At 47.4% G+C, this 25,635-nt stretch overlaps 1 protein-coding gene across 1 annotated transcript in view; it reads left to right on the top strand.

Annotated features, from left to right (window-relative positions):
• The first annotated feature begins 9,289 nt into the window (after nucleotides 1–9,289).
• The window catches only part of LOC135518155 (laminin subunit gamma-3-like), a 230,514-nt gene continuing 214,168 nt past the window's right edge, over nucleotides 9,290–25,635 (top strand). The window contains exons 1-2 of the mRNA XM_064943080.1: nucleotides 9,290–9,822; nucleotides 18,053–18,357. Of these exons, the coding sequence (XP_064799152.1) occupies nucleotides 9,447–9,822; nucleotides 18,053–18,357 (681 nt within the window). The 5' untranslated portion in view covers nucleotides 9,290–9,446. The remainder of the gene's footprint in view (nucleotides 9,823–18,052; nucleotides 18,358–25,635) is intronic.

Consider the following 25,635-nt stretch of genomic DNA (forward strand, 5'->3'; position numbering starts at 1 on the left):
GTAGTATAGTTTTGTTTGGGTCGGTGTATTAGACTTGTGTGACAGTGTAGTATAGTAGTTAGACTTGTGTGACAGTGTAGTATAGTTTTGTTTTGTGTAGTATTAGACTTGTGTGACAGTGTAGTATAGTTTTGTTTGGGTCGGTGTAGTATTAGACTTGTGTGACAGTGTAGTATAGTTTTGTTTGGGTCGGTGTAGTATTAGACTTGTGTGACAGTGTAGTATAGTTTTGTTTGGGTCGGTGTAGTATTAGACTTGTGTGACAGTGTAGTATAGTTTTGTTTGGGTCGGTGTAGTATTAGACTTGTGTGACAGTGTAGTATAGTTTTGTTTTGGGTCGGTGTAGTATTAGACTTGTGTGACAGTGTAGTATAGTTTTGTTTGGGTCGGTGTAGTATTAGACTTGTGTGACAGTGTAGTATAGTTTTGTGTAGTTAGACTTGTGTTTGTTTGGGTCGGTGTAGTATTAGACTTGTGTGACAGTGTAGTATAGTTTTGTTTGGGTCGGTGTAGTATTAGACTTGTGTGACAGTGTAGTATAGTTTTGTTTGGGTCGGTGTAGTATTAGACTTGTGTGACAGTGTAGTATAGTTTTGTTTGGGTCGGTGTAGTATTAGACTTGTGTGACAGTGTAGTATAGTTTTGTTTGGGACAGTGTAGTATAGTTTTGTTTGGGTCGGTGTAGTATTAGACTTGTGTGACAGTGTAGTATAGTTTTGTTTTCGGTGTAGTATTAGACTTGTGTGATAGTGTAGTATAGTTTTGTTTTAGACTTAGTATAGTTTTGTTTGGGTCGGTGTAGTATTAGACTTGTGTGTCAGTGTAGTATAGTTTTGTTTGGGTCGGTGTAGTATTAGACTTGTGTGACAGTGTAGTATAGTTTTGTTTGGGTCGGTGTAGTATTAGACTTGTGTGACAGTGTAGTATAGTTTTGTTTGGGTCGGTGTAGTATTAGACTTGTGTGACAGTGTAGTATAGTTTTGTTTGGGTCGGTGTAGTATTAGACTTGTGTGACAGTGTAGTATAGTTTTGTTTGGGTTTGTATTAGACTTGTGTGACAGTGTAGTATAGTTTTGTTTGGGTCGGTGTAGTATTAGACTTGTGTGACAGTGTAGTATTAGACTTGTGTAGTTTTAGTTTTGTTTGGGTCGGTGTAGTATTAGACTTGTGTGACAGTGTAGTATAGTTTTGTTTGGGTCGGTGTAGTATTAGACTTGTGTGTGTAGTATTAGACTTGTGTGACAGTGTAGTATAGTTTTGTTTGGGTCGGTGTAGTATTAGACTTGTGTGACAGTGTAGTATAGTTTTGTTTGGGTCGGTGTATAGTATTAGACTTGTGTGACAGTGTAGTATAGTTTTGTTTGGGTCGGTGTAGTATTAGACTTGTGTGTCAGTGTAGTATAGTTTTGTTTGGGTCGGTGTAGTATTAGACTTGTGTGACAGTGTAGTATAGTTTTGTTTGGGTCGGTGTAGTATTAGACTTGTGTGACAGTGTAGTATAGTTTTGTTTGGGTCAGTGTAGTATTAGACTTGTGTGACAGTGTAGTATAGTTTTGTTTGGGTCGGGTCGGTGTCGTATTAGACTTGTGTGACAGTGTAGTATAGTTTTGTGTGGGTCGGTGTAGTATTAGACTTGTGTGACAGTCATTGCTTGTCTGATATCTAGCCTAGTGTATTCTCTGTGGGGGCGGTGGCATCTGCAGTCTCCTGCATGGCTAAGTGAAGCGGTGACAGCCCATCCATGACATTAAATCCCTGTTTGAAAGCTTAACTCATCTTAGCGACATCACATCATCATAAAAGCCAAGCTGCCGCCCAGCACAGACCTGCCTGTCAGCCAGATTGCAGGAACTACCAGAACAGAGTATTGAGGAGAGGAGAGGAGAGGAGCATCTTCACAGACGAGAGAGAAACACAGAGAGAGGAGTAAGTGGAGAGAGAGAGAGAGAGTGTGAGAAATAACGAAATATGGAAGTTTAGGCCTATGTGCTTATTTTACATTTGAGTCATTGAGCAGATGTTCTTATCCAAAACGACTTCAAATAAGAGAAATTTGATGTTTGGAAGAACATCGAAATGTGATATTTGAGAAACATGGCTGAACATCTAATTCTGACGTGAGACTGTGAGAGCTTGTTGCCTACAGTATGTGCTGAGGGATGGAGCAGCAGTGGTGATGGATTATGGTTGTGTCTAGTGCATTCACTACCTACACCATCATCATCATCCTCCTTATGAGTCTCTCTACACTCTTAGAAGAACATGTACTAGCTAGAATCTAAAATGTTTCTTTGGCTGTCCCCATAGGAGAACCCTCTGTAGAACCCTTTTTGGTATTAGGTAGAACCCTTTTGGTTCCAGGTAGAACCTTTTTGAGTTCCATGTAAGACCTTTTCCACAGAGGGTTCTACATGCAACACATAAGGGTTCTACCTGGAACCAAAAAGGGTTCTGCAGAGGGTTATCTTATGGGGACAGCCGAAAAAAAATCTTTTGGAACCCTTTTTTGTAGGAGTGTATGTCACGTCCTGACCTTGTGTTTTGTAGTCTAGGTTTTGTATTTCTATGTGTTTGGCCTGGTATGGTTCATAATCAGAGGCAGCTGGCAAACGTTGTCTCTGATTGAGAACCATACTTAGGCAGCCTGTTTTCACACGATAGGTGTGGGTAGTTGTTTTCTGCACCAGGCAGAACTGTTTAGTTTGTTCCGCTTTGTTTTGTTTTTTTGTTCTAGTGTTCAGTTTCTATATTAAATCTGCCATGAACACGTACCACACTGCACCTTGGTCATCTCCTTCCACCTACAACATCCGTTACAGAACTACCCACCAAAAAAGGACCAAGCAGCATGGTCACCAAGAGTAGCGTGGAATGGACTCATGGACATGGGAGGAGATCCTGGCTGGAAGGGATCGCCTCCCATGGGAACAGGTGGAGGCAGCCAGGAGAGCGGAGGCAGCAAGTAACGGGAGCCAGCGCTTTGAGGGAACACGGCTGGCAAGGAAGCCGGAGAGGCAGCCCAAAAAATGTATTGGGTGGGGCACACGGGGAGTGTGGCTAAGTCAGGTAGGAGACCTGAGCCAACCCCCCATGCTTACCGTGGCGAGAGTTGGACCAGGCAGGCACCGTGAGGCGCAGAGTGTGCGCAGGCATAGCCCGGTGCGCTACATCGCAGCACCTTGTATCGGCCGGGCTAGAGTGGGCATCGAGCCAGGAACAATGAAGCCGGCTCAGCGCATCTGGTCTCCAGTGCGTCGCTTCAGCCCGGGTTATATGGCCCCAGCCCTATAACGGTGTCCCCGGTTCGCCAGCACAGCCCAGTGCGGTCTGTTCTACCCTGCCGCACCGATCAGGACAGGTTGTGCAGGCTTGTTGCTCGAGACCTCCAGTGCGCCTCCACGGTCCGGTCCATCCAGTGCCTCCTCCACGCACCAGGCCTCCTGTGGCAGCCCCACGCACCAGGCTGTCTCTCTGTTTCCTCCCTCCAGGTGCTCCCTCCTGTCCAGCGCTTCCATAGTCTCCCTCCTGCCCAGCGCTTCCATAGTCTCCCTCCTGCCCAGCGCTTCCATTGTCTCCCTCCTGCCCAGCGCTTCCAGAGTCTCCCTCCTGTCCAGCGCTTCCAGAGCCTCCCTCCTGTCCGGAGCTGCCAGAGCCTCACGTTAGTCAGGAGCTGCCAGAGCCGCCCGTCAGTCAGGCGTTGCCAGAGTCGCCCTTCACTCCGGCTCTGCCAGAGTCGCCCTTCACTCCGTGGCTGCCAGATTCGCCCTTCACTCCAGCGCATCCAGAGTCGCCCTTCACTCCGGCACGTCCAGAGTCGCCCTTCACTCCGGCACGTCCAGAGTCACCCTTCACTCCGGCACGTCCAGAGTCACCCTTCACTCCGGCGCTGCCAGAGTCTCCCGTCTATTCGGGGCCCGCTGAATGTGTACCCAGTCCGGGGTCGGCGGCGAGGGTCACCGCTCCAAGGGCGCCACCGAAGTGGGCCCAGACTAAGGTGGAGTGGGGTCCATGTCCCGCGCCAGATCCGCCACCGCAGACAGATGCCCACCCAGACTCTCACCTATGTGTTTAAGTTTTCGGCCTTCACTCCAGCGCGTCCAGAGTGCCTTTCACTCCGGCGCATCCAGAGTTGACCTTCACTCCGGCGCGTCCAGAGTCGCTCTTCACTCCGGTGTGTCCAGAGTCGCCCTTCACTCCGGTGGGCCCAGACTAAGGTGGAGTGGGGTCCACGTCCAGAGATCGCCCAGACTTCACCTCCGTGCGCGTCCAGAGTCGCCCTTCACTCCCGGCGCTGCCAGAGTGTTTGCCATTGTCTCCCGTCTTTGCGGCCCCTTCACTCCAGCGCGCGCCAGAGTGCCCAGACTAAGGTTGGGGTCACAGATCCGGCGCATCCAGAGTTGACCTTCACTCCGGCGCGTCCAGAGTCGCTCTTCACTCCGGCGTGTCCAGAGTCGCCCTTCACTCCGGCACGTCCAGAGTCGCCCTTTACTCCGGCGCGTCCAGAGTCGCCCTTCACTCCGGCGCTGCCAGAGTCTCCCGCTGAATGGGTACCCAGTCCGGGGTCGGCGGCGAGGGTCACCGCTCCAAGGGCGCCACCGAAGTGGGCCCAGACTAAGGTGGAGTGGGGTCCATGTCCCGCGCCAGAGCCGCCACCGCAGACAGATGCCCACCCAGACTCTCACCTATGTGTTTAGGTTTGCGGCCTTCACTCCAGTGCGTCCAGAGTCGCCCTTCACTCCCGCACGTCGAGAGTCGACCTTTACTCCGGCGAGTCCAGAGTCGCCCTTCACTCCGACGCATCCAGAGTCGCCCTTCACTCAGGCGAGTCCAGAGTCACCCTTCACTCCGGCGCCTCCAGAGTCGCCCTTCACTCCGGCACGTCCAGAGTCGCCCTTCACTTCGACATGTCCAGAGTCGCCCTTCACACCGACGCATCCAGAGTCGCCCTATCCTCTGGCGCTGCCAGAGTCTCCCGTCTATTCGGGGCCCGCTGAAAGGGTCCCCAGTCCGGGGTCGGCGGCGAGGGTCACCGCTTCAAAGGCGCCACTGAAGTGGGCCCAGACTAAGGTGGAGTGGGGTCCATGTCCCGCGCCAGATCCGCCACCGCGGACAGATGCCCACCCAGACCCTCCCCTATGGGTTTAGGTTTTGCGGCCTTCACTCCAGCGGGTCCAGAGTCGCCTTTCACTCCGGCGCGTCCAGAGTCGACCTTCACTCCGGCGCCTCCAGAGTCGCCTTTCACTCCGGCACGTCCAGAGTCGCCCTTCACTCCGACGTGTCCAGAGTCGCCCTTCACTCCGGCGCCTCCAGAGTCGCCCTTCACACCGATGCATCCAGAGTCGCCCTATCCTCTGGCGCTGCCAGAGTCTCCCGTCTATTCGGGGCCCGCTGAAAGGGTCCCCAGTCCGGGGTCGGCGGCGAGGGTCACCGCTCCAAAGGCGCCACCGAAGTGGGCCCAGACTAAGGTGGAGTGGGGTCCATGTCCCGCGCCAGATCCGCCACCGTGGACAGATGCCCACCCAGACCCTCCCCTATGGGTTTAGGTTTTGCGGCTTTCACTCCAGCGGGTCCAGAGTCGCCTTTCACTCCGGCGCGTCCAGAGTCGACCTTCACTCCGGCGCCTCCAGAGTCGCCTTTCACTCCGGCGTGTCCAGAGTCGCCCTTCACTCCGGCACGTCCAGAGTCGCCCTTTACTCCGGCGCGTCCAGAGTCGCCCTTCACTCCGGCGCTGCCAGAGTCTCCCGTCTATTCGGGGCCCGCTGAATGGGTACCCAGTCCGGGGTCGGCGGCGAGGGTCACCGCTCCAAGGGCGCCACCGAAGTGGGCCCAGACTAAGGTGGAGTGGGGTCCATGTCCCGCGCCAGAGCCGCCACCGCAGACAGATGCCCACCCAGACTCTCACCTATGTGTTTAGGTTTGCGGCCTTCACTCCAGTGCGTCCAGAGTCGCCCTTCACTCCGGCACGTCGAGAGTCGACCTTTACTCCGGCGCGTCCAGAGTCGCCCTTCACTCCGACGCATCCAGAGTCGCCCTTCACTCAGGCGAGTCCAGAGTCACCCTTCACTCCGGCGCCTCCAGAGTCGCCCTTCACTCCGGCACGTCCAGAGTCGCCCTTCACTCCGACGTGTCCAGAGTCGCCCTTCACTCCGGCGCGTCCAGAGTTGCCCTTCACTCCGGCACGTCCAGAGTCGCCCTTTACTCCGGCAAGTCCAGAGTCGCCCTTCACTCCGGCGCTGCCAGAGTCTCCCAAGGTTTAGGTTTTGCTGCCAGAGTCCGAAACTTTGGGGGGGTACTGTCACGTCCTGACCTTAGTTCATTTTGTATGTCTCTGTTTTAGTTTGGTCAGGGAGCGTGAGTTGGGGTGGGCATTCTATGTTTTGTATTTCTATGTGTTTGGCCTGGTATGGTTCCCAATCAGAGGCAGCAGGCAATCGTTGTCTCTGATTGAGAACCATACTTAGGCAGCCTGTTTTTGTAATTGTTTTCTGTCTTTGTGTGTCTGCACCAGGCAGAACTATTTTGTTTGTTCCGCTTTGTTGTTTTTTTGTTCTAGTGTTCAGTTTCTTTATTAAATCTACCATGAACACGTAGCACGCTGCAACTTGAGCCTCTCCGACTTCCACCTACGACATCCGTTACAGTGTATCTCAGGTGTGCTGCTATGTGTGGTGTATAGAGTATTTCTTCCCCTGCCATCATGGCCCACTCTCTGGTATGTGTGTTGTTGTATAGAGTATTTCTTCCCCTGCCATCATGGCCCACTCTCTGGTATGTGTGTTGTTGTATAGAGTATTTCTTCCCCTGCCATCATGGCCCACTCTCTGGTATGTGTGTTGTTGTATAGAGTATTTCTTCCCCTGCCATCATGGCCCACTCTCTGGTATGTGTGTTGTTGTATAGAGTATTTCTTCCCCTGCCATCATGGCCCACTCTCTGGTATGTGTGTTGTTGTATAGAGTATTTCTTTCCCTGCCATCATGGCCCACTCTCTGGTATGTGTGTTGTTGTATAGAGTATTTCTTCCCCTACCATCATGGCCCACTCTCTAGTATGTGTGTTGTTGTATAGAGTATTTCTTCCCCTGCCATCATGGCCCACTCTCTGGTATGTGTGTTGTTGTATAGAGTATTTCTTCCCCTACCATCATGGCCCACTCTCTGGTATGTGTGTTGTTGTATGGAGTAGTGCTTCTAGACCAGCAGGGAGGCCAGCATAAGGCTTCTTCCCCCAGCAGGCTTCTCAAGTGCTTTCCTTCACCCTCTACTGCATGCTGTGTTCATTTAGCACACATAAAGGCATGCATGCACACACACACACACAGGCACATAAAGGCATGCATGCACACACACACACACACACACACACACACACACACACACACACACACACACACACACACACACACACACACACACACACACACACACACACACACACGCAGGCACAGACACAGGCGTAAACACAAATATACACACACACACACCTCCAAATCACCCCTGGCTTTGAAGTTAAAATAGTGTGGCTTATTTTGGAGCTATTTCAGTAGCAAATTCGATTTTTCACACCTTACCTTTTCATTGAGTCACAAATTGAGTTAGAAATTTACTCTGGGTTCATTTTCCAGTTTAATTCAATTCAACTGACCTGATCACAACCACTCTCCAGCTCCTGTCCTCAGGAGATTCTGCAGTCCTCTAGTAGACCAATGAATTCACACACACACACACACACACACACACACACACACACACACACACACACACACACACACACACACACACACACACACACACACACACACACACACACACACACACACACACACACACACACACACACACACACACACACACAGGCACCTATGCATACACACACACCGTGAGTACTTCCTGTTGAACGTAAGCTTGCAGAAGCATTAGTCCCTTTCATCGTAATGAGAGATGCATCGGCAGTCAAGACATTCCCATTCTCTCTCCCTCTACTCCATCTCTCCCTGTCCCTCTCCCTCACCCTCTCGCTTTCCCTCTCCCTCTCTCTCTCATCTCCCTCCCCCTCTCTCCTCTCACTCCCTCTCTCTTGTCTGCCTCTCGCCCGCAGTCAGCAGAGGATTTCATTGCAAATTGATGTGGTTCCCTTTTCAATGTCCCTGGCTGAGTGGTGACAGAGCTGTAATAAATCAGAGCAATCACAAGGAGATATGGGAAAGGAGAAGCAGTAAATCTCCAAGGATCATAAATCTACAACACACTCCAAACACCTCCTTACGTCCACAACTCCCACCGTGACTCCTTCTTTACCTCTCAACCTCCATTCCTCTCCGTCTTTCTAAATCTCTCTGTCGCACGCACGCACACACACACACACACACACACACACACACACACACACACACACACACACACAAACCCGGAATCGGTCACTACCTCCCTCCCTCCCTCCCTACCTACCTACCTACCTACCTACCTACCTACCTACCTACCTACCTACCTACCTACCTACCACAGGAGGTTGGTGGCATCCTTAATTGGGGAGAACAGGCTTTTGGTAATGGCTGAACCAGAATTATTGTAATGGTATCAAATACATCATACACACTCTATCAGAGATACCATAAGCCTCAAGCAACGTTCACAGGTTCTCTAGTCATCCCGTCTGTCTCCTATATTTCCTTCTTGCTGCCAGGTAGATGATAGGTTCTGAATCCGTTCAGCATCTGTATTTATTCTGAAGAGTCTTACTGAAGTCAGCAATCCCCACTGTGATACTAACGCAAGTATCACCATAATCATCATACAGTATATTGCATTTCGTCATAAGTGGTAAAGACCCTATGAGCTCATACACTCACCAGTATAATGCAGATTGTGCAATGGAATGGTTTTAACAGTCTCTGTATTGGCCCCTGTATTATTCAAATGGTTAATTTCAATGCTACTAGCATAGTGTTTTACCACTTGGGTAGTGTTCAGTTAGGGGGGAAACGTTTTGAAATGGAGTGAAACAGGGAGGTGGTGCCTAAATTTGCCCAGCACAGATTTATGTTCTCTTGCCATGGTGCGCCCTAATGAACATGACCATGGTTTAATTGTGAATCCGCAATCATTGCATTGCACTGGGGACATTAGTACTTGCTGTGGCCAGCAGGAGGGGGAGTGTACATGCCCCCACTTCCCTCTCATTCCTACCCCCTCTGTCTGTCTGTCTGTCCCTCCCTCCCATGTCTCTCTCTTCCTATCCCTGGTGAGAGGGGTTCACCCAGTAACTTCACTTAGTTCACAGAGGGGGAACACATGTTGGAGAAGAAAGGGACAAGGAAAGAGAGAGGGACAGAGAGAAAGAGAGGGGAAAAAAGAGAAAAATAGACTTCTCTGAGACATCTGCGGGATTACTCTAATAGTGTGTTTGGGTGTGTGTGTGTGTGAGTCTGTATGTGACTTTTCCTGGACATGGATACCCCACTGACCACCCCACTCCTCCTCACCCTCCTCCTCCGCTCCCTCTCCCTCATTCATGGGGCCATGGACTCCTGCTACGATGACAACGAGGGTGTCCCAAGCCGCTGCATGCCCAAGTTTGAGAACGCAGCCTTCAACCGCACGGTCATGGCCTCTAACGTGTGCGGTTCACCCCCGGAGGACTACTGCATGCAGACGGGCTCGACGCGGTCCTGCCACCACTGTAGAGTTTCGGACCCGGGCCTCAACCACAACGCCAGCCTGCTGACGGACTTCCACACGGATGAGGAACCCACCTGGTGGCAGAGCCAGTCCATGTTCGACGGAGTCCAGCACCCTAACTCTGTAAACCTCACCCTGCACCTCAGTAAGACCGACACTCTCTTTATGTCTCACCCTGCACATCTGTAAAAAGTACAAAATTGTTCACAATTAGTTGAGTTTGATGAGTCCTGGTCCAGGTCTAACTATACAAGCTCACCCTGCATGCACCTGGATAAAATCGAAGCTTAAGCTCTCTCTCTCATATGCTTCCATAGGCTTCCATAGGCCCTCCATAGGCTTCCATTTGTACCCCGAGTTTGTGTTCATGTTAAGTTGTGATAGGTGAATCCTCAAGTGGTGTTATTATGTTCAATTATTTGTATTTCATGTCATAGGTTACACAGGCTACAGACTTTTCCTTTTGTTTAGTTCTGCCTTGAACATTAATATTTAACCTACACTTCTTTAAAATTACAAGGCACTGCAAAAACTCTTTGTTGAGTTCACCTGCCTATAGGCCATGCTACATCCATTACAACCCTGTATTGTCGCAGAATTTTAATAATTCACAGATTTGACAATGAAATGTTCAATGTCAGAAAGAGAAAGAGACTTGACAGTGAGGAGTTCAATTATGGAAAGTGACTTGACTATGAGAAGTTAAATGACAGAAAAATATTTGACTATTACGTGCCAATCACCCCGAGAAAAAGTATCTAAAGCAGAACCCGTCCCTCACAACCTCAGCATTCTGAATTCCTCCACTGATGACACACACTAGTATTCCTCCGATAATCACTCAAAGCTTCTCTTCAAAAAACACCATCCTGCCCATCGCCCGTCGTCCGTTGCCCCAGACATGGCTTAGTGTCACATTGTTGGAGTAATTGCAAGCATGTAGCTGTGAGGCTCAGGGTCTGTCTGGAAACCTTTCAAAGTGGTCCGGATGCATCCAGTAGAGTAGATCACATTCAATAGAGCACATCTAACTCATATTTAAGGTGTTGGCTTAAACGGAAGGGAGGACAATAGATAGTATACTAGTAAAGGCAGTGTACCATCTAGCCATACTTCCCACAGGTGCAATTACAAACTCTGAGGGTTTAGAGCTTGGCTTAGTCACCTCATACAAGTACTTGAGAGTATGGCTAGAAGGTACACTGTCCTTCTCTCAGCACATATCAACGCTGCAAGCTAAAATTAAATCTAGACTTAGTTTCATATATCATAAATCTTTCAACCCAGCTACCAAACTAACTCTGATTCAGATGACCATCCTACCCATGATTAAGATTACGGAGACATCATTTATAAATCGTCAGGTAAGGGTGCTCTCGAGCGGCTAGATGTTCTTTACCATTCGGCCATCAGATTTGCCACCAATGCTCCTTATAGGACCCATCACTGCACTCTATACTTCTCTGTAAACGGGTCATCTCTGTATACCCGTCGCAAGACCCACTGGTTGATGGTTATTTATAAAACCCTCTTAGGCCTCACTCTCCCTTATCTGAGAAATCTATTGCAGCCCTCATCCTCCACATACAACACCCGTTTTGCCAGTCACATTCTGTTAAAGGTCCCCGAAGCACATACATCCCTGGGTCGCTCCTCTTTTCAGTTCGCTGCAGCTAGCGACTGGAACGAGCTGCAACAAACACTCAAACTGGACAGTTCATCTCAATCTCTTCATTCAAAGTATCAATCATGGACACTCTTACTGACAGTTGTGGCTGCTTTGTGTGATGTATTGTTGTCTCTACCTTCTTGCCCTTTGTGCTGTTGTCTGTGCCCAATAATGTTTGTACAATGTTTTGTGCTGCTACCATGTTGTGGTCCTGTTGTGTTGCTACCATGCTGTGTTGTCATGTGTTGCTGCCTTGCTATGTTGTTGTATTAGGTCTCTCTTTATGTAGTGTTATGTTGTCTGACTTGTCGTGATGTGTGTTTAGTCCTATATTTTTGGATTGTCATTTTTTGATTCCAGCACCCATCCCCGCAGGAGGCCTCTTGCCTTTTGCCTAGTTAAATAAAGGTTAAATACATAAAAAAATAAAAAGAAGAAAAGAAGTATACTACAGTACTACAGTACCTAATCCACTTCCAGGGGAGCAGAGAAGGAGGAAGGAGAAGAAGATAGACAGATGCCATTTCTACCACTACCACAGTCAGGCTACAGAACAGGCCTTTTATTACTTATGGTTCAACCATGTGATGGCATAATATCAACTAATGACATACAGTACATGACAACCACTGTGGCCACATAACCTTAGAATTGTTCTGATTTCTCAAAGTGACTTAAAGCTGAGATCATCGCTAGGCAAAACAGCGCCACTGGCTACCGCAGACGCATTTCGTATTTGTTTAAGGAAATCAGCATCCAGGATTGTGGTAAAGATGATACAGTCCTAGTGCACACTCCGCATGGTGTGCAATGATGTCAGATGGAAACTGGTGGTTGTTTGCAAACGGATGTGAGAGTTTCACCACCATGGAGCCCAGCTTTAAGTCCTGCTAAATAAGTGAGAGTAGGATTTCAAGTAGGATGACATTAGCGCAAAATCAATGATGTTGTTAAATATTAATTGGGACGCAGATTATACATCAATCAATCATGTCAGAGTCCATTGTGACTGTAGTGGAAGCAAATTACTTTATGACCCTTACCTTTCTCCCTCAAGTTCTCTAAGGCTACCTCCCAAATACCCTTTCTAGTGCACTACTTTTAACCAGACCCATAGGGCTCCCGTCAGAAGAAGTGCACCATACAGGGAATAGGGTGCCGTTTGGGATGTAGCCCTTCAGTACACCCACTTTATAAAAACTAGCTTTTCCTCCTATTCATCTTGTGTGTGTGACATGTGTGTGCAGAGTGAGCTCACATACATCAGTCAAACAGGATGGAGCCAGCAGAGAGCCTAGTCAGGGAATTCTTTCTTCTGACAACTCTGAGTATCACCAACTTCCGCTCTATTGTAGGTGTAACAAAAATTCCAACCTGAGAAAAAAAAAGGCTTTGCTTCAAAAGAGAGAGAAAACGATGACAGGCCTTTGAAATGTCATAGTGTATGACTGACTGTCTGTGGAAGAAAGAAGTGTTTAAATCATAAGGTCTTGGAGCAGGAAACTCGTCTGCCCGTCTGCAGATATTGATTTTTACTAGGAGGAAGGAGGAGAGCAGTGCTCTATGGCTTTGTTGGTCCTAATCTCTGGTTACTTCTCTCAGACAGAGAGAGAGAGGTTGGGGAATGTCTGGTGATGTGTTTTTTCGAACACACCAGTCCTTGGTCTAGTAGACCTTAGTCCAGGAAGACCATACTACATTACACTGTATGGTCACATTGTTCAGTCTTTAGCCTCTGGGTACTCTGTCTCTTTCTCTTCAGAGTTATTCTGAGAGTAGCTGCCACCTGGACTGGAGAGAGGTTTCTGTTGTTTTTGTAACAACTGAAAGACGTTTTATTCAAGTCAACATCCCCCATCCTGTGTCTCTCACAGAACCAGGGTCACAGTGTTTCTTCTTCCTCCATATTGAATACAACCTGACCGTGTCCCATCTGTGTTCGACTAGGGGGGCCTGCCTGGGCTGCCCTTCTGTCTGTTTTCCTTTAGCTCTCCAAACAAATCAAGACCCCTCCGTCTCCGAGGGGGTCGCTGGGACGATAAACACAGAGAAACACACCAGCGGGACACAGAGACACACAGTTCAGCCAGGTCAGAGGTAGTGGGGAGATGAAGGAGGAGGGGGAGTAAACAAAACATGATGAGGAAGAAGAAAAAAGATGAGCGCTGGGAGGTCTGGTGGTATGTAATTGGGGTCAGTTTGTTCCCAAGACACACACACACACACACAGCTTTTTGTCTGCAGCTGGTTTCCATTGATTGATGCTAAAAGAAAACATTGCCTGTCTCAGATGTAAGAGAAGGATAAGAGCCTCCCATAGTTGGCACAGTAACACACTCACAGACTGACTCGACATTCAACACACTCACAGACTAGCTCAACATACTCACAGACTGACTCGACACACTCAACACACTCACAGACTGATTCAACACACTCACAGACTGATTCAACACACTCACAGACTGGCTCAACACACTCAGAGACTGATGCAACACACTCACAGACTGGCTCAACACACTCCCAGACTGATGCAACACACTCACAGACTGGCTCAACACACTCATAGACTGATGCAACACACTCACAGAGTTACTCAACACACTCACCTCACTCACAGACTGATTCAACACACTCAACACACTCACAAACTGAATCAACACACTCACAGACTGATGCAACACACTCAACACACTCACAAACTGAATCAACACACTCACAGACTGATGCAACACACTCACAGAGTGACTCAAAACACTCACCACACTCACAGACTGATTCAACACACTCAACACACTCACAAACTGAATCAACACACTCACAGACTGATTCAACACACTCACAGACTGGCGCAACACACTCACAGACTGATGCAACCCACTCACAGACTGACTCAACACGCTCACAGACTGAATCAACACACTCAGGGACTGACTCAACACACTCAGAGACTGACTCAACACACTCACAGACTGGCTCAATACACTCACAGACTGGCTCAACACACTCACAGACTGGGTCAACACACTCAGAGACTGACTTAACACACTCAGAGACTGACTCAACACACTCACAGACTGGCTCAACACACTCACAGACTGGGTCAACACACTCAGAGACTGACTCAACACACTCAGAGACTGACTCAACACACTCAGAGACTGACTCAACACACTCACAGACTGGCTCAATACACTCACAGACTGGCTCAACACACTCAGAGACTGACTCAACACACTCACAGACTGGCTCAACACACTCACAGACTGGCTCAACACACTCAGAGACTGACTCAACACACTCACAGACTGGCTGAACACACTCAGAGGCTGACTCAACACACTCACAGACTGGCTCAACACACTCACAGACTGGCTCAATACACTCACAGACTGGCTCAACACACTCACAGACTCTAATGACCTTTGCTGAAGGAACAATGCAGTGCAGAGGGAAAACGACTGAACATACACAACAATCTACTTACACAACAGTCTACATACACAACTGTCTACATACACAACTATCTACATACACAACAGTCTACATACACAACTGTCTACATACACAACTGTGAACACACTCTTACTACTGTTTACGGATACTGTACCTGGTTACAAGAGATTTCAATGCTAAAACAAATAGATAAAGCTAAAATGTTTCTGGGGCAGAATCACACATTGGCCATATACTGTCTGATCATCCGTGACCTTACACTTTCTTTTTCAGGCACAGACAGTTCAGTAACGTCATTCCTTTACAGCTTGGTAAAGATAATCTACAAAAAGAGAACTCTCCCCAAACTCTCAAACCGAATAGAGAAAATGAGCTTCCTGTAAACATCCAGTGTAGCCTAGTAAATATTGAGTCTGTTGTGGTGATGTTGAGTTTAGTCTAGGTCTGGGCCAATCAGGACAGATCAGAGCCCAGGCGGGTGGGACACACAGCTGTATTATGAACAGGTGGGTTGGCTGGAAAGGGGTCAAAGGTCATTCATACTCAACACATTCATTATGATTCAGCTCCTCAGCTAAACTGTTTCACTTCTGCTCAGTTTGGAGAGTGAACACAGATTGAACATTGAACACAGAATAATTGTTCTATCATTTTATATTCCATGTTAAACTCTATTGGGATCCATAGGTAAACGGATCCATAGCTAACTGGATCCGTAGGTAAATGGGTCAACTAGAGATACTGATAGAAATACTTGCAGAAAACACACATACTGCATGCACAATATACAGGCCCTTCTACTGACGGATAGACTAAGCAGACTCATCAGAGAAAGACACACCTCTCAATTAGACTGAACATCATCACAGGGGACACAAACACTCCTTTTCTCTCTTGTGTCCGTTCCAGCTGGACTAAACTCACCTCATGTGGAGAGTAAATGAAACTTAAATGATTTGAGTGCTGCTGTGGGAGAGATAATGTTGCTGAGTTGGAAAAACAAGAGAGAATGTCTGGAAAGACAAGAGAGGGTGTCTCGAAACAAAAAAATAGAAACAGGATGTCTGGAACGATGAGAGTAATGTGAAGATGTCTGATACCTTGGCAGACAAGAGTAGACAGATGTCATTAGGCTTCATATCAGTGTTGGGCGTATTCTACTTAAAGGGTTCAACTAAGGCCTAAGGGACAAGAGTCCTATATGTAGGGCCCTCTAGATAGTGTAGGGTGTAGGGTCTTGTTGTTGCCTAATAGGTCAACAAAGAGGAAATAAGATTGGCATAATGCTCAGTGGTATAAAAAATGGCTGAACTACAAGAGGAAGCTAGTGTTCCTAACCAGTGTTTTGGATGCTCTGCTCTGTTTGGATGAGGGTGGTTGATGCTCAACATTAAATCAACTCCAATTCACACACATCCAGGTCAATAATCATACACCTTTACAGTTTACATATCAAGAAAAATGTGGGATGAAAACACACACTAATTCTCAGCATCTTCTAAGGGTGGAGAGCCCATCAAGCAGCAGAGCAGCCACAAGTGGCCATGCAAGCATGTAGATTGTGCAATATGCAGAAATATAGTGCCTTCATGGTTTAATTGAACCCAGCTTGTGAGACTCCTTTCTCCACTTAGTATGCAGCTCAAACAAAATGACAAAAATGGCTGCTCACCCCAGTGCCTCAATTAGACAACACCAATTACAGCTAGAAGTTTCCAGAGCCTGCCAAATCCCCCTCAGACACCCCCACGAAGGAAATTCAGAGGAAATCTCGTCTTTGCCGGGGATCCACCAGACAGGGGTTGAATTTAGCTTTTCTCAGCTTTGGCTTTTTCCTTTTATAAGGAGTGTTTTAATGAAATAATGAAATAATTTAGTTGAGTTGAGAATCATACAAAATCCCTGAGATAAAAGTGTGAGTCTTCATCCCCCTGCCCGCCCCTCTCTCTCTCTCTCTCTCTCTCTCTCTCTCTCTCTCTCTCTCTCTCTCTCTCTCTCTCTATTCATGCCCCTTCTCTCTCTCTCTGTCTCTCGCTATCTCTCTCATTCACAAACACACACTCTCTCTCTCTAGCCATCCTTCTCCATCTGTTTATCTATTTATCCCTTTATCTCCTCCTCTCCAGCCTGATAGATGTTTAATAAGGCAATAGAGGTACATCAACAAATCAATGACATCTTTAATTCCATGGCATGCACAGTCCCCACTTGAAGGCGTTGGATGTTATGATTGTTTGTTTGTTTATTGGTTGGTTGGTTTACCTTTGAGGCCCACCGTTGTGTGCTCAGCATACCCACTAATCAGGGCCCTTGCTGAGGTGTGTGCCTTCTTGCCTGTCTGGAAACCATGCTGCCGTTCAGATGTGAGGTTTTGCTAAATCGGTCCCACAGGAAGCCCCTGAATGCTCTGCGATGTTGTCTGGCTGTCTGCTTTCCAAAGGCTTAAGTTGCTTAATGTTATTAGTGTAGCTATCAAAACAGACATGTATGTTTGGCTGACCCATGGTTCATGGCTGGTCTCATACCAGTGCATGTAATGAGAGATTAGAGGAGATTTGTATATTTCTGGGAAAATAAGCTGATCCCCCATTGTTGTTGTTCATCTCACCAACTGAAGAGATGATTCATGTTGTATAGGTTACCCACTTCTTTCCAACCCTTCTCTCCCATTGTAGCAGTAGACTACTAGGTTACTAGACCACCAGGCCACCAGGCTACCAGGTTACTAGACCACCAGGCCACCAGGCTACTAGGTTACTAGACCACCAGACCAACAGGCTACTAAACCACCAGGCCAACAGGATACTAAACCACCAGGCCAACAGGCTACTAAGCCACCAGGCCACCAGGCTACTAGGTTACTAGACCAACAGGTTACTAGACCACCAGGCCACCAAGCTACTAGATCACCAGACCAACAGGCTACTAGACCACCAGGCTACTAGGCTACGAGACCACCAGGCTACCAGGCTACTGGGCTACTAATACAGTTTTTTCTATACAGTTGGGCTTTCATTTTGTCCCTAGTTTAGAGATATAAATATATTTATTGTTTTTCATCTGAAGGGCGTCACATAGACCTACACAAATTAGTGGTGTCCGACAGATACCCTTTTGTGGAGAATTGGGGGGCAATGCCCAATGTCACGTGACGATAGCTCACAGGTACATCCCCCCTACATAACGTTACTGTAGATCAATTCCTGCATCCCCTCCACACTACAGTAGACTGACTCCTGTATCTCCACAGGCAAAGCCTTTGAGATCACCTACGTGAGCCTCAAGTTCTACACCAGTCGACCGGAGAGCTTTGCCATCTACAAGCGAACAAGTGAGGATGGACCATGGATCCCCTACCAGTACTACAGCGCCTCCTGTACCAAGACCTATGGGAAGAACGACAAGGGATACATTCGCCCGGGGGACGATGAGAGGATGGCAGTCTGCAACGACGAGTTCAGTGACATCTCCCCTCTGACCGGGGGCAATGTGGCCTTCTCTACCCTGGAGGGACGACCCAGCGCATACAACTTTGACCAGAGCGCCGTGCTACAGGTGAGAGAGGGAGGGAGGGTGGGGTGAGGGTGTGTGCGTGTGTGTGTGCGGATTAGTGAAAATCCACTTCGACTGAGGATGACAGAAATTAGTATAGGAGGAATATGACCATGATATAGTATTCAATCTGACTCCATAATTTTGGAATGCTATAAGACCATAAATTAATCCACTCGGAATACTAAAAGTTGTTCTCAAGACAACTGTTATACAGCTATTAAGAAGCGAAGAGACAATGAGACAATAAGTCCCAGAAATAAATTATTGAGTTAATTTTAGCTCAGAGATGCACATTTAGAGGCCAAGTATATACAGTACAATACGCCATGTGTAGTATGAATAACATTTACCATTAGACCTTACATCAAAGAATAATTCAAGGAATATTACTCAGAAATATGAGGACTTCAGTACGTTTTTCTTGTTTTTCAACCACTCCACAAATTTCTTGTTAACAAACTATAGTTTAGGCAAGTCGGTTAGGATATCTACTTTGTGCATGACAAGTCATTTTTCCAACAATTGTTTACAGACAGATTATTTCACTTATAATTCACTGCATCACAGTTCCAGTGGGTCAGAAGTTTACATACACTAAGTTGACTGTGTCTTTAAACAGCTTGGAAAATTCTAGAAAATTATGTCATATCTTTAGAAGCTTCTGATAGGCTAATTGAAATAATTTGAGTCAATTGGAGGTTTACCTGTGGATGTATTTCAAGGCCTACCTTCAAACTCAGTGCCTCTTTGCTTGACATCATGGGAAAATCAAAAGAAATCAGCAAAACAATTGTAGACCACAAGTCTGGTTCATCCTTGGGAGCAATTTCAAAACGCCTGAAGGTACCATGTTCATCGATACAAACAATAGCACACAAGTATAAACACCATGGGACCACGCAGCCGTCATACCGCTCGGGAAGGAGACACGTTCTGTCTCCTCAACACAAACGTACTTCGAAAAGTGCAAATCAATCACAGAACAACAGCAAAGGACCTTGAGAGGATGTGGGAGGAAACAGGTACAAAATGTTCTATATCCATGGTAAAACGAGTCCTATATTGACATAACCTGATAGGCCGCTTCAAAACCGCCACAAAAAATCCAGACTACCATTTGCAACTGCAAAAGAGGACAAGGATCGTACTTTTTGGAGAAATGTCCACTGGTCTAATGAAACAAAAATAGAACTGTTTGGCCATAATGACCATCGTTATGTTTGGAGAAAAAAGGGAAGGCTTGCAAGCCGAAGAACACCATCCCAACCGTGAAGCATGGGGGTGGCAGCATTATGTTGTAGGGGTGCTTTGCTGCAGGAGGGACTGGTGCACTTCACAAAATAGATGGCCTCATGAGGGAGGAAAATTACGTGGATATATTGAAGCAACATCTCAAGACATCAGTCAGGAAGTTAATGTTTAGTCGCAAATGCGTCTTCCAAGTGGACAATAATCCCAAGCATACTTCCAAAGTTGTGGCAAAATGGTATAAGGACAACAAAGTCAAGGTATTGGAGAGGCCATCACAAAGTCCTCACCTCAATCCTATGGAAAATGTGTGGGCAGAACTGAAAAATCGTGTGCGAGCAAGGAGGCCTACAAACCTGACTCAGCTACACCAGCTCTGTCAGGCGGAATGGGCCAAAATTCACCCAACTTATTGTGGGAAGCTTGTGGAAGGCTACCAGAAATGTTTGACCCAAGTTAAACAATTTAAAGGCAATGCTACCAAATACTAATTGAGTGTATTTAAACGTCTGACCCACTGGGAGTGTGATGATAGAAATAAAAGCTGAAATAAATAATTCTCTCTACTATTATTCTGACATTTCACATTCTTAAAATAAAGTGGTGATCCTAACTGACATAAGACAGGGCATTTTTACTGCGATTAAATGTCAGGAATTGTGAAAAACTGAGTTTAACCTCTCTTGGGTAGGGGGCAGTATTTTAACGTCGGATTAAATAAAACTGCCTATTTCTCAGGCCCAGAAGCTAGGATATGCATATAATTGGTAGATTTGGATAGAAAACTGTTAAAATGATGTCTGTTCATTGAGAGGTGCTGTTCATTGAGAGCATTGGCATCCAGGGGTGAATCGAGTGGGACCTGGCTGTGCCACAAAATGCTGCCTTCAAGCAGGGGTCTGGGGGAAGATGGGCAGGCGATTTGGCTCAACAGTATATCCCCCACTACTGCCGAGCAACCTCTTTTGCGGGACGCAGGGAACAAGTGGAGACATACTGGCTACAGTATAGGCAGCTCCTAGCGCAGATTCGTCATTGCCTCTCCTCTCTCGAGAGACGGGCCCAGCCGAGCTGCATGGGTTCAGGATCTGGACGAGCCTGCAGATGGGATGCAGTAGGAGAAGGAGGAAAAGGCACTGAAGCAGATGTTATGGGACATGCAACCCTACCTACCCTCTCCCTCTGACACACACTGAGACAGTTGTCGATGCAGATAGAGAGAGAGATGAGTTCATCAAGTCCATCAGGCTCATCCCTGGACATCAACTCGTCCTTGAGGGTCTCAGTGAGCGCGTTCCGGAATGCTCCCTGAAGGCCCTCCTCATTCCAACCGCTCTCATCAGTGAGGGTGCAAAACTCCATCTCAGCAACACTATGGGGGCCTTGACGGATGGACAGGAGTCGTTTAGCGGCATCCTTACCTCAGACCGGGTGGTTGAAGACTTTCTTCATCTCCTCCGTGAATCTGGAGTAGGAGAAGCAGGTGGGGGACTGTCTCTCCCACACCGTCATGGCGCAGGAAAGCGCTGCTCCATGGAGGCAGCCAATTAGAAAGGAAATCTTGGCCCGTTTACTAGCATAAGAGTAGGGCTGTTGCTAAATACTAATGAACATTGCACAAAAAGTGCTCTGCAAGCTCTGAGGATGCCATCGTAATGTTCGGGAGTTGTAACAAATGGCTCCCGAGGTGGAGGAGAAGGACTTGGAACTGGTTGTGAGCTCTGGGCAAAGGGTCGGCAGTGTAGGTCAGACAGGTCTGTGAAAACTCCTTGAAGTGTTCCAGAAGGGTCTACAGGGCTTGGTCATGTTGCTCGAGCTGGGCGGCTTGGCCGGTGAGGGTTTGGTGGATAGTAGTAGAGTCAGCTGGGTTCATCTCTTTGGCCAGATTATACTGTTACGCTGAGTGGAAGAGGATAACCCAAGAGCAGACTCAGACAAGGAGACTGGGATGAAGTAACCAAGGTATTTATTGTAACACAGCGGGAGATGGAGTGCAGGTCAGGGGAAGCTCGGGCTGGAAACCAGGTGCGGAGGCTGACGCCTGGAGCTAGAGGGGTTGATACAGGTCTGGAGGAGAATCCAAGGGAGTAGTAGAGTGAGGAATCCAGGACAGAGTAGCAGGATGACGAGACGTGGGACTGGAGACAGGGACCAGAGTCATAGCGACCAGAACTGTACTGGTGAGGAAAACAGTGTCATGCAAGGAAAACAGGCACAACAGGATAACAGGATCTGAATAGTAACAAACGGCTAGAAACGTAGACTGACTGAGCAAAGATTATGATCTGGCAGCGTGTAAGTGGCAGGGCTGAGTATTTGTAGACATTTTGATTATGGAACAGGTTGCAGCTCTTGGGGATCTGCTCTGACTCCAACACACCTGTCTCCGCCCACACAATCACACACACGTAGAGAGAGAGGGAGAGTGAGAGAGTACTGTGGGAGTGGCGGCAGGTCAAGGAGCCACAGCATGAGCAGTAGAGGGCGTTGCAGGAGCAGATGCGACACTTTATTCTTCCCAGAGTATAATGTCCGAAAATATGGCAGCACTCCTGACAAGTTTCCTTTAAGTGTCCGTCGCTCCTCCCCAGCTCCCAGACATAACTACTGCTGCGCACACATAACAAACACACACACTTCAAATGTTGACAACAACCACCGCAAGTAAGATAAAGCCGGATTCCACCCACATGCTCTCTCTCTCTCTCTCTCTCTCTCTCTCTCTCTCTCACTTTATTTTGGTCTGTCCACATATGGACAGCAGTGTTACACCTCCCTTTGCATGAGGGGGGCCAAGGGCTGGTGGACATTAGATCCAGACTGACAGCTTTCCTGTCTAGAAGCTGCACAGAGACTTCTGGATCAGCAGGGCTTGTGCTGGAGAGACACTGCATTGACTGTTCTGAGGAGAGCAGGCAACCTTGGGTACGATAGGTTACTGTTGGATCAGTCATTACTCTGTTCTCCCACGCTGTGCTTTAGTAGTGGAAAAAGCTGTTGACAGAGACGTTTCATGAATAACATGGATAATGGAGGAGCCACTGTTTCACAACCCAGCTTGCAGGCCAGGCTTGTGAGAGCAGGGTTCACTAAGGTGGGTGATCTGGAAGAAGAGACAGGGTGGAAATCTGCCAGTGACTGACATGGAGGCTTCCTTCATAAAGTCAACCAGGCTGCTGTAGCAGGTAGTGGAGGGGGTCCATGCTGTACTACCAGGCTCATTCAGAGAGCTGTTGGGGAGTAAGGCAGAGACTGACCTACCGCCTTTCACCATTGCTGCCTCTGCAGGGGAACACCAAGAGTGTAGCTTGAGGCAAAAAGGCCACAGCCAGCAAAAAGGCGGCTCAGAAAGAAGGTGGCTTAGAAAGACCTTCTCTATGATCTGAGGGCATCTGGGTGGCCGGGGGGTTGGGACCAAGCTTTTCTCTGAGAGGATGTAGGCGGTCCCACTATACGCCTCCCATAGAGAAGCGTATTGCTGATCTAAAATGGAGGATTATTCACAGGCTAATCGCTACAAACAGATACGTGTCACTCCTTGATCCATCATTGGGTGTCTGTTCTGTGGGGAGGAGTTGACAGTGAAGCATCTGGGTTTTTTTTCCTTCATGTTCCAGGCTGGTAGGGTTGTTTTCTGTCCTGAGTGGGTGGTGTTCAGGCCTTTGGTTGGGACCGACTCTGATTGATTATATTTGTCCTATTTCAGACATGCACAAGTGTGTAATTTATACACAGGCGCGACTTGGAAATGTGTTTTTTGCATGCCTCACTCTGCATGAGACAATCGGAGAATGAGGTCACAGCCGGGGTCAGCCATTATGAACGGCGCCCCTGGACAATAAGGGTTAACTGCCTTGCTCAAGGGCACATCTACAGACATTTCACTTTGTCAGCTCGGAGATTCAAACCAACAACCTTTTGGTTACTGGCCCAATGCCCTAACCGCTAGGTTACCTTCCACCGGAACTGTCTGAGGGACTTTGTATGGGTGTGGACATCAGGGGGGTTCTATGTACAGTGGACAAGGAGGGGGGCTTGGTTCTAACTTTCTAGTCTGTTAAAATTAATTGAAGTTTGTACTTTTAATGATGTAACTATTAGGCCAATAAAGATACTGTATTTTTTTATGGGAGTACTACGGAAATAATGATGTTTAAGGTGTCACAGAGATCATCCATTTGCGTCACAATCATACTTATCATTATTAACAACAGAACAGGTCATGTCCTTATTAGAAGGATTATAAACAAGTCATTAGTCATATTGTCATATTTATGAATTCCCGCCGTATTCATTGTTTATAACATTGTGTGTGTGTGTTCGTGTGGACCTATAAGAGTCGCTTTCACACACACCACACACATAGGAGGATGATCATACAGTGTAGCAGCAAATAATCCTCTCTCTCTTTAGCTCTCTCTCTCTCTCTCTATTAATTTCAATGGGCTTTATTGGCATGGGAAACATTGTTTACATAGCAAAACAAGTGAAATAGATCATAAACAAAAGTGAAATAAACATTGAAAACAGAACAGTAAACATTAGAATCACAAAAGTTCCAAAGGAATAGAGACATTTCAAAATACATATTATGGGTGTGTACAGTGTTGTAACGATGTCTCTTTCTCTCTCTATCTCTCTTTCTAACACACATACACACACACACACACACACACACACACACAGAACCATACACACACACACACACACACACACACACACACACACACACACACACACACACACACACACACACACACACACACACACACACACACACACACACACACACACAGAGAGAGAACCACACACACACACACACAAATACACACACACACAGAACCATACAGAGAACCACACACAGACACACACACACACACAGAACCATACACAGAACCACACACACACACACTCACACACGTACACACACAGACACACTCACACACGTACACACACAGACACACTCACACACGTACACACACAGACACACTGGCTAATGCGTCTGTCCCTCTAGAACGGCAGCTGAAGAGGATTTCATGTTATATTTAGCTCTGATAAACATTGATGACGACTTAATAGCTTTATGATGATTTAGCACCAGGCTGTTGAGGGAGAAACGGGGAGAAAATGGACACAGTAAACTGTGACTAAAGATGAGGAAATAAAGCACCTACCTTTTGGCTCTCTTCCCTTGACAACTGCAGAATGTGTGTGTGTGTGCGTGCGCGCAACTGTGTGTTGGACATGCAGACAGTTTCATGCTCAATAAATAGCTAATAGATTTCAAAGCCTCTTCAGCTCAGTGAAATGAGCCCATGACGACTGTGATGCAGAAAAACAATAGAGAAGCATTATTCTATCAACTTACTGTAGGGTGTGACCTGGACTATTGTACCTCCTTGTGGAGAGAGATTCTACAGATGGTGCAGGTGCGACATATGTCTGAGAAACCCCCAAGGCGGTACAGCACCCCCGCACTCACTTGCTCCCACACACACACACACACACACACACACACACACACACACACACACACACACACACACACACACACATATATATATATTTGTAAGCATACACACGCACATAAACACACACACCCTCTGGCCTTGAAGGGGTTCCTGTTTCCTTCTCTCATCTGCTCTAACACCTTTTAATATGTGACATCTTCCAAACCTAACAAAGAGAAGAAATAACCAGTATTCCTCCAGTGTACTCCTATTCAGAAAACAGACTGGATACAGCGAAAGGAGAGACAGTAAGAGAAGAAGAGAGACAGAAAGAGAGCCAGAGCCACAGACAGGCAGTGAAGGCCCATCAGCTCGCGAGGAGAGGAGAGTTACACTATAAATACAAAAATATGTGGACACCCCTTGATTCGGCTATTTCAGCCACACCCATTCTTGACAGGTGTTTGAAATCGAGCACACAGCCATGCAATCTCCATAGACAAACATTGGGAAGTAGAATGTTCCATACTGAAGAGCTCAGTGACTTTCAACGTGGGACTGTCATAGGATGCCACCTTTC

This window comes from Oncorhynchus masou, chromosome 28 (genome assembly GCF_036934945.1).
Source record: "Oncorhynchus masou masou isolate Uvic2021 chromosome 28, UVic_Omas_1.1, whole genome shotgun sequence".
Taxonomy (NCBI): Eukaryota; Metazoa; Chordata; class Actinopteri; order Salmoniformes; family Salmonidae; genus Oncorhynchus; species Oncorhynchus masou.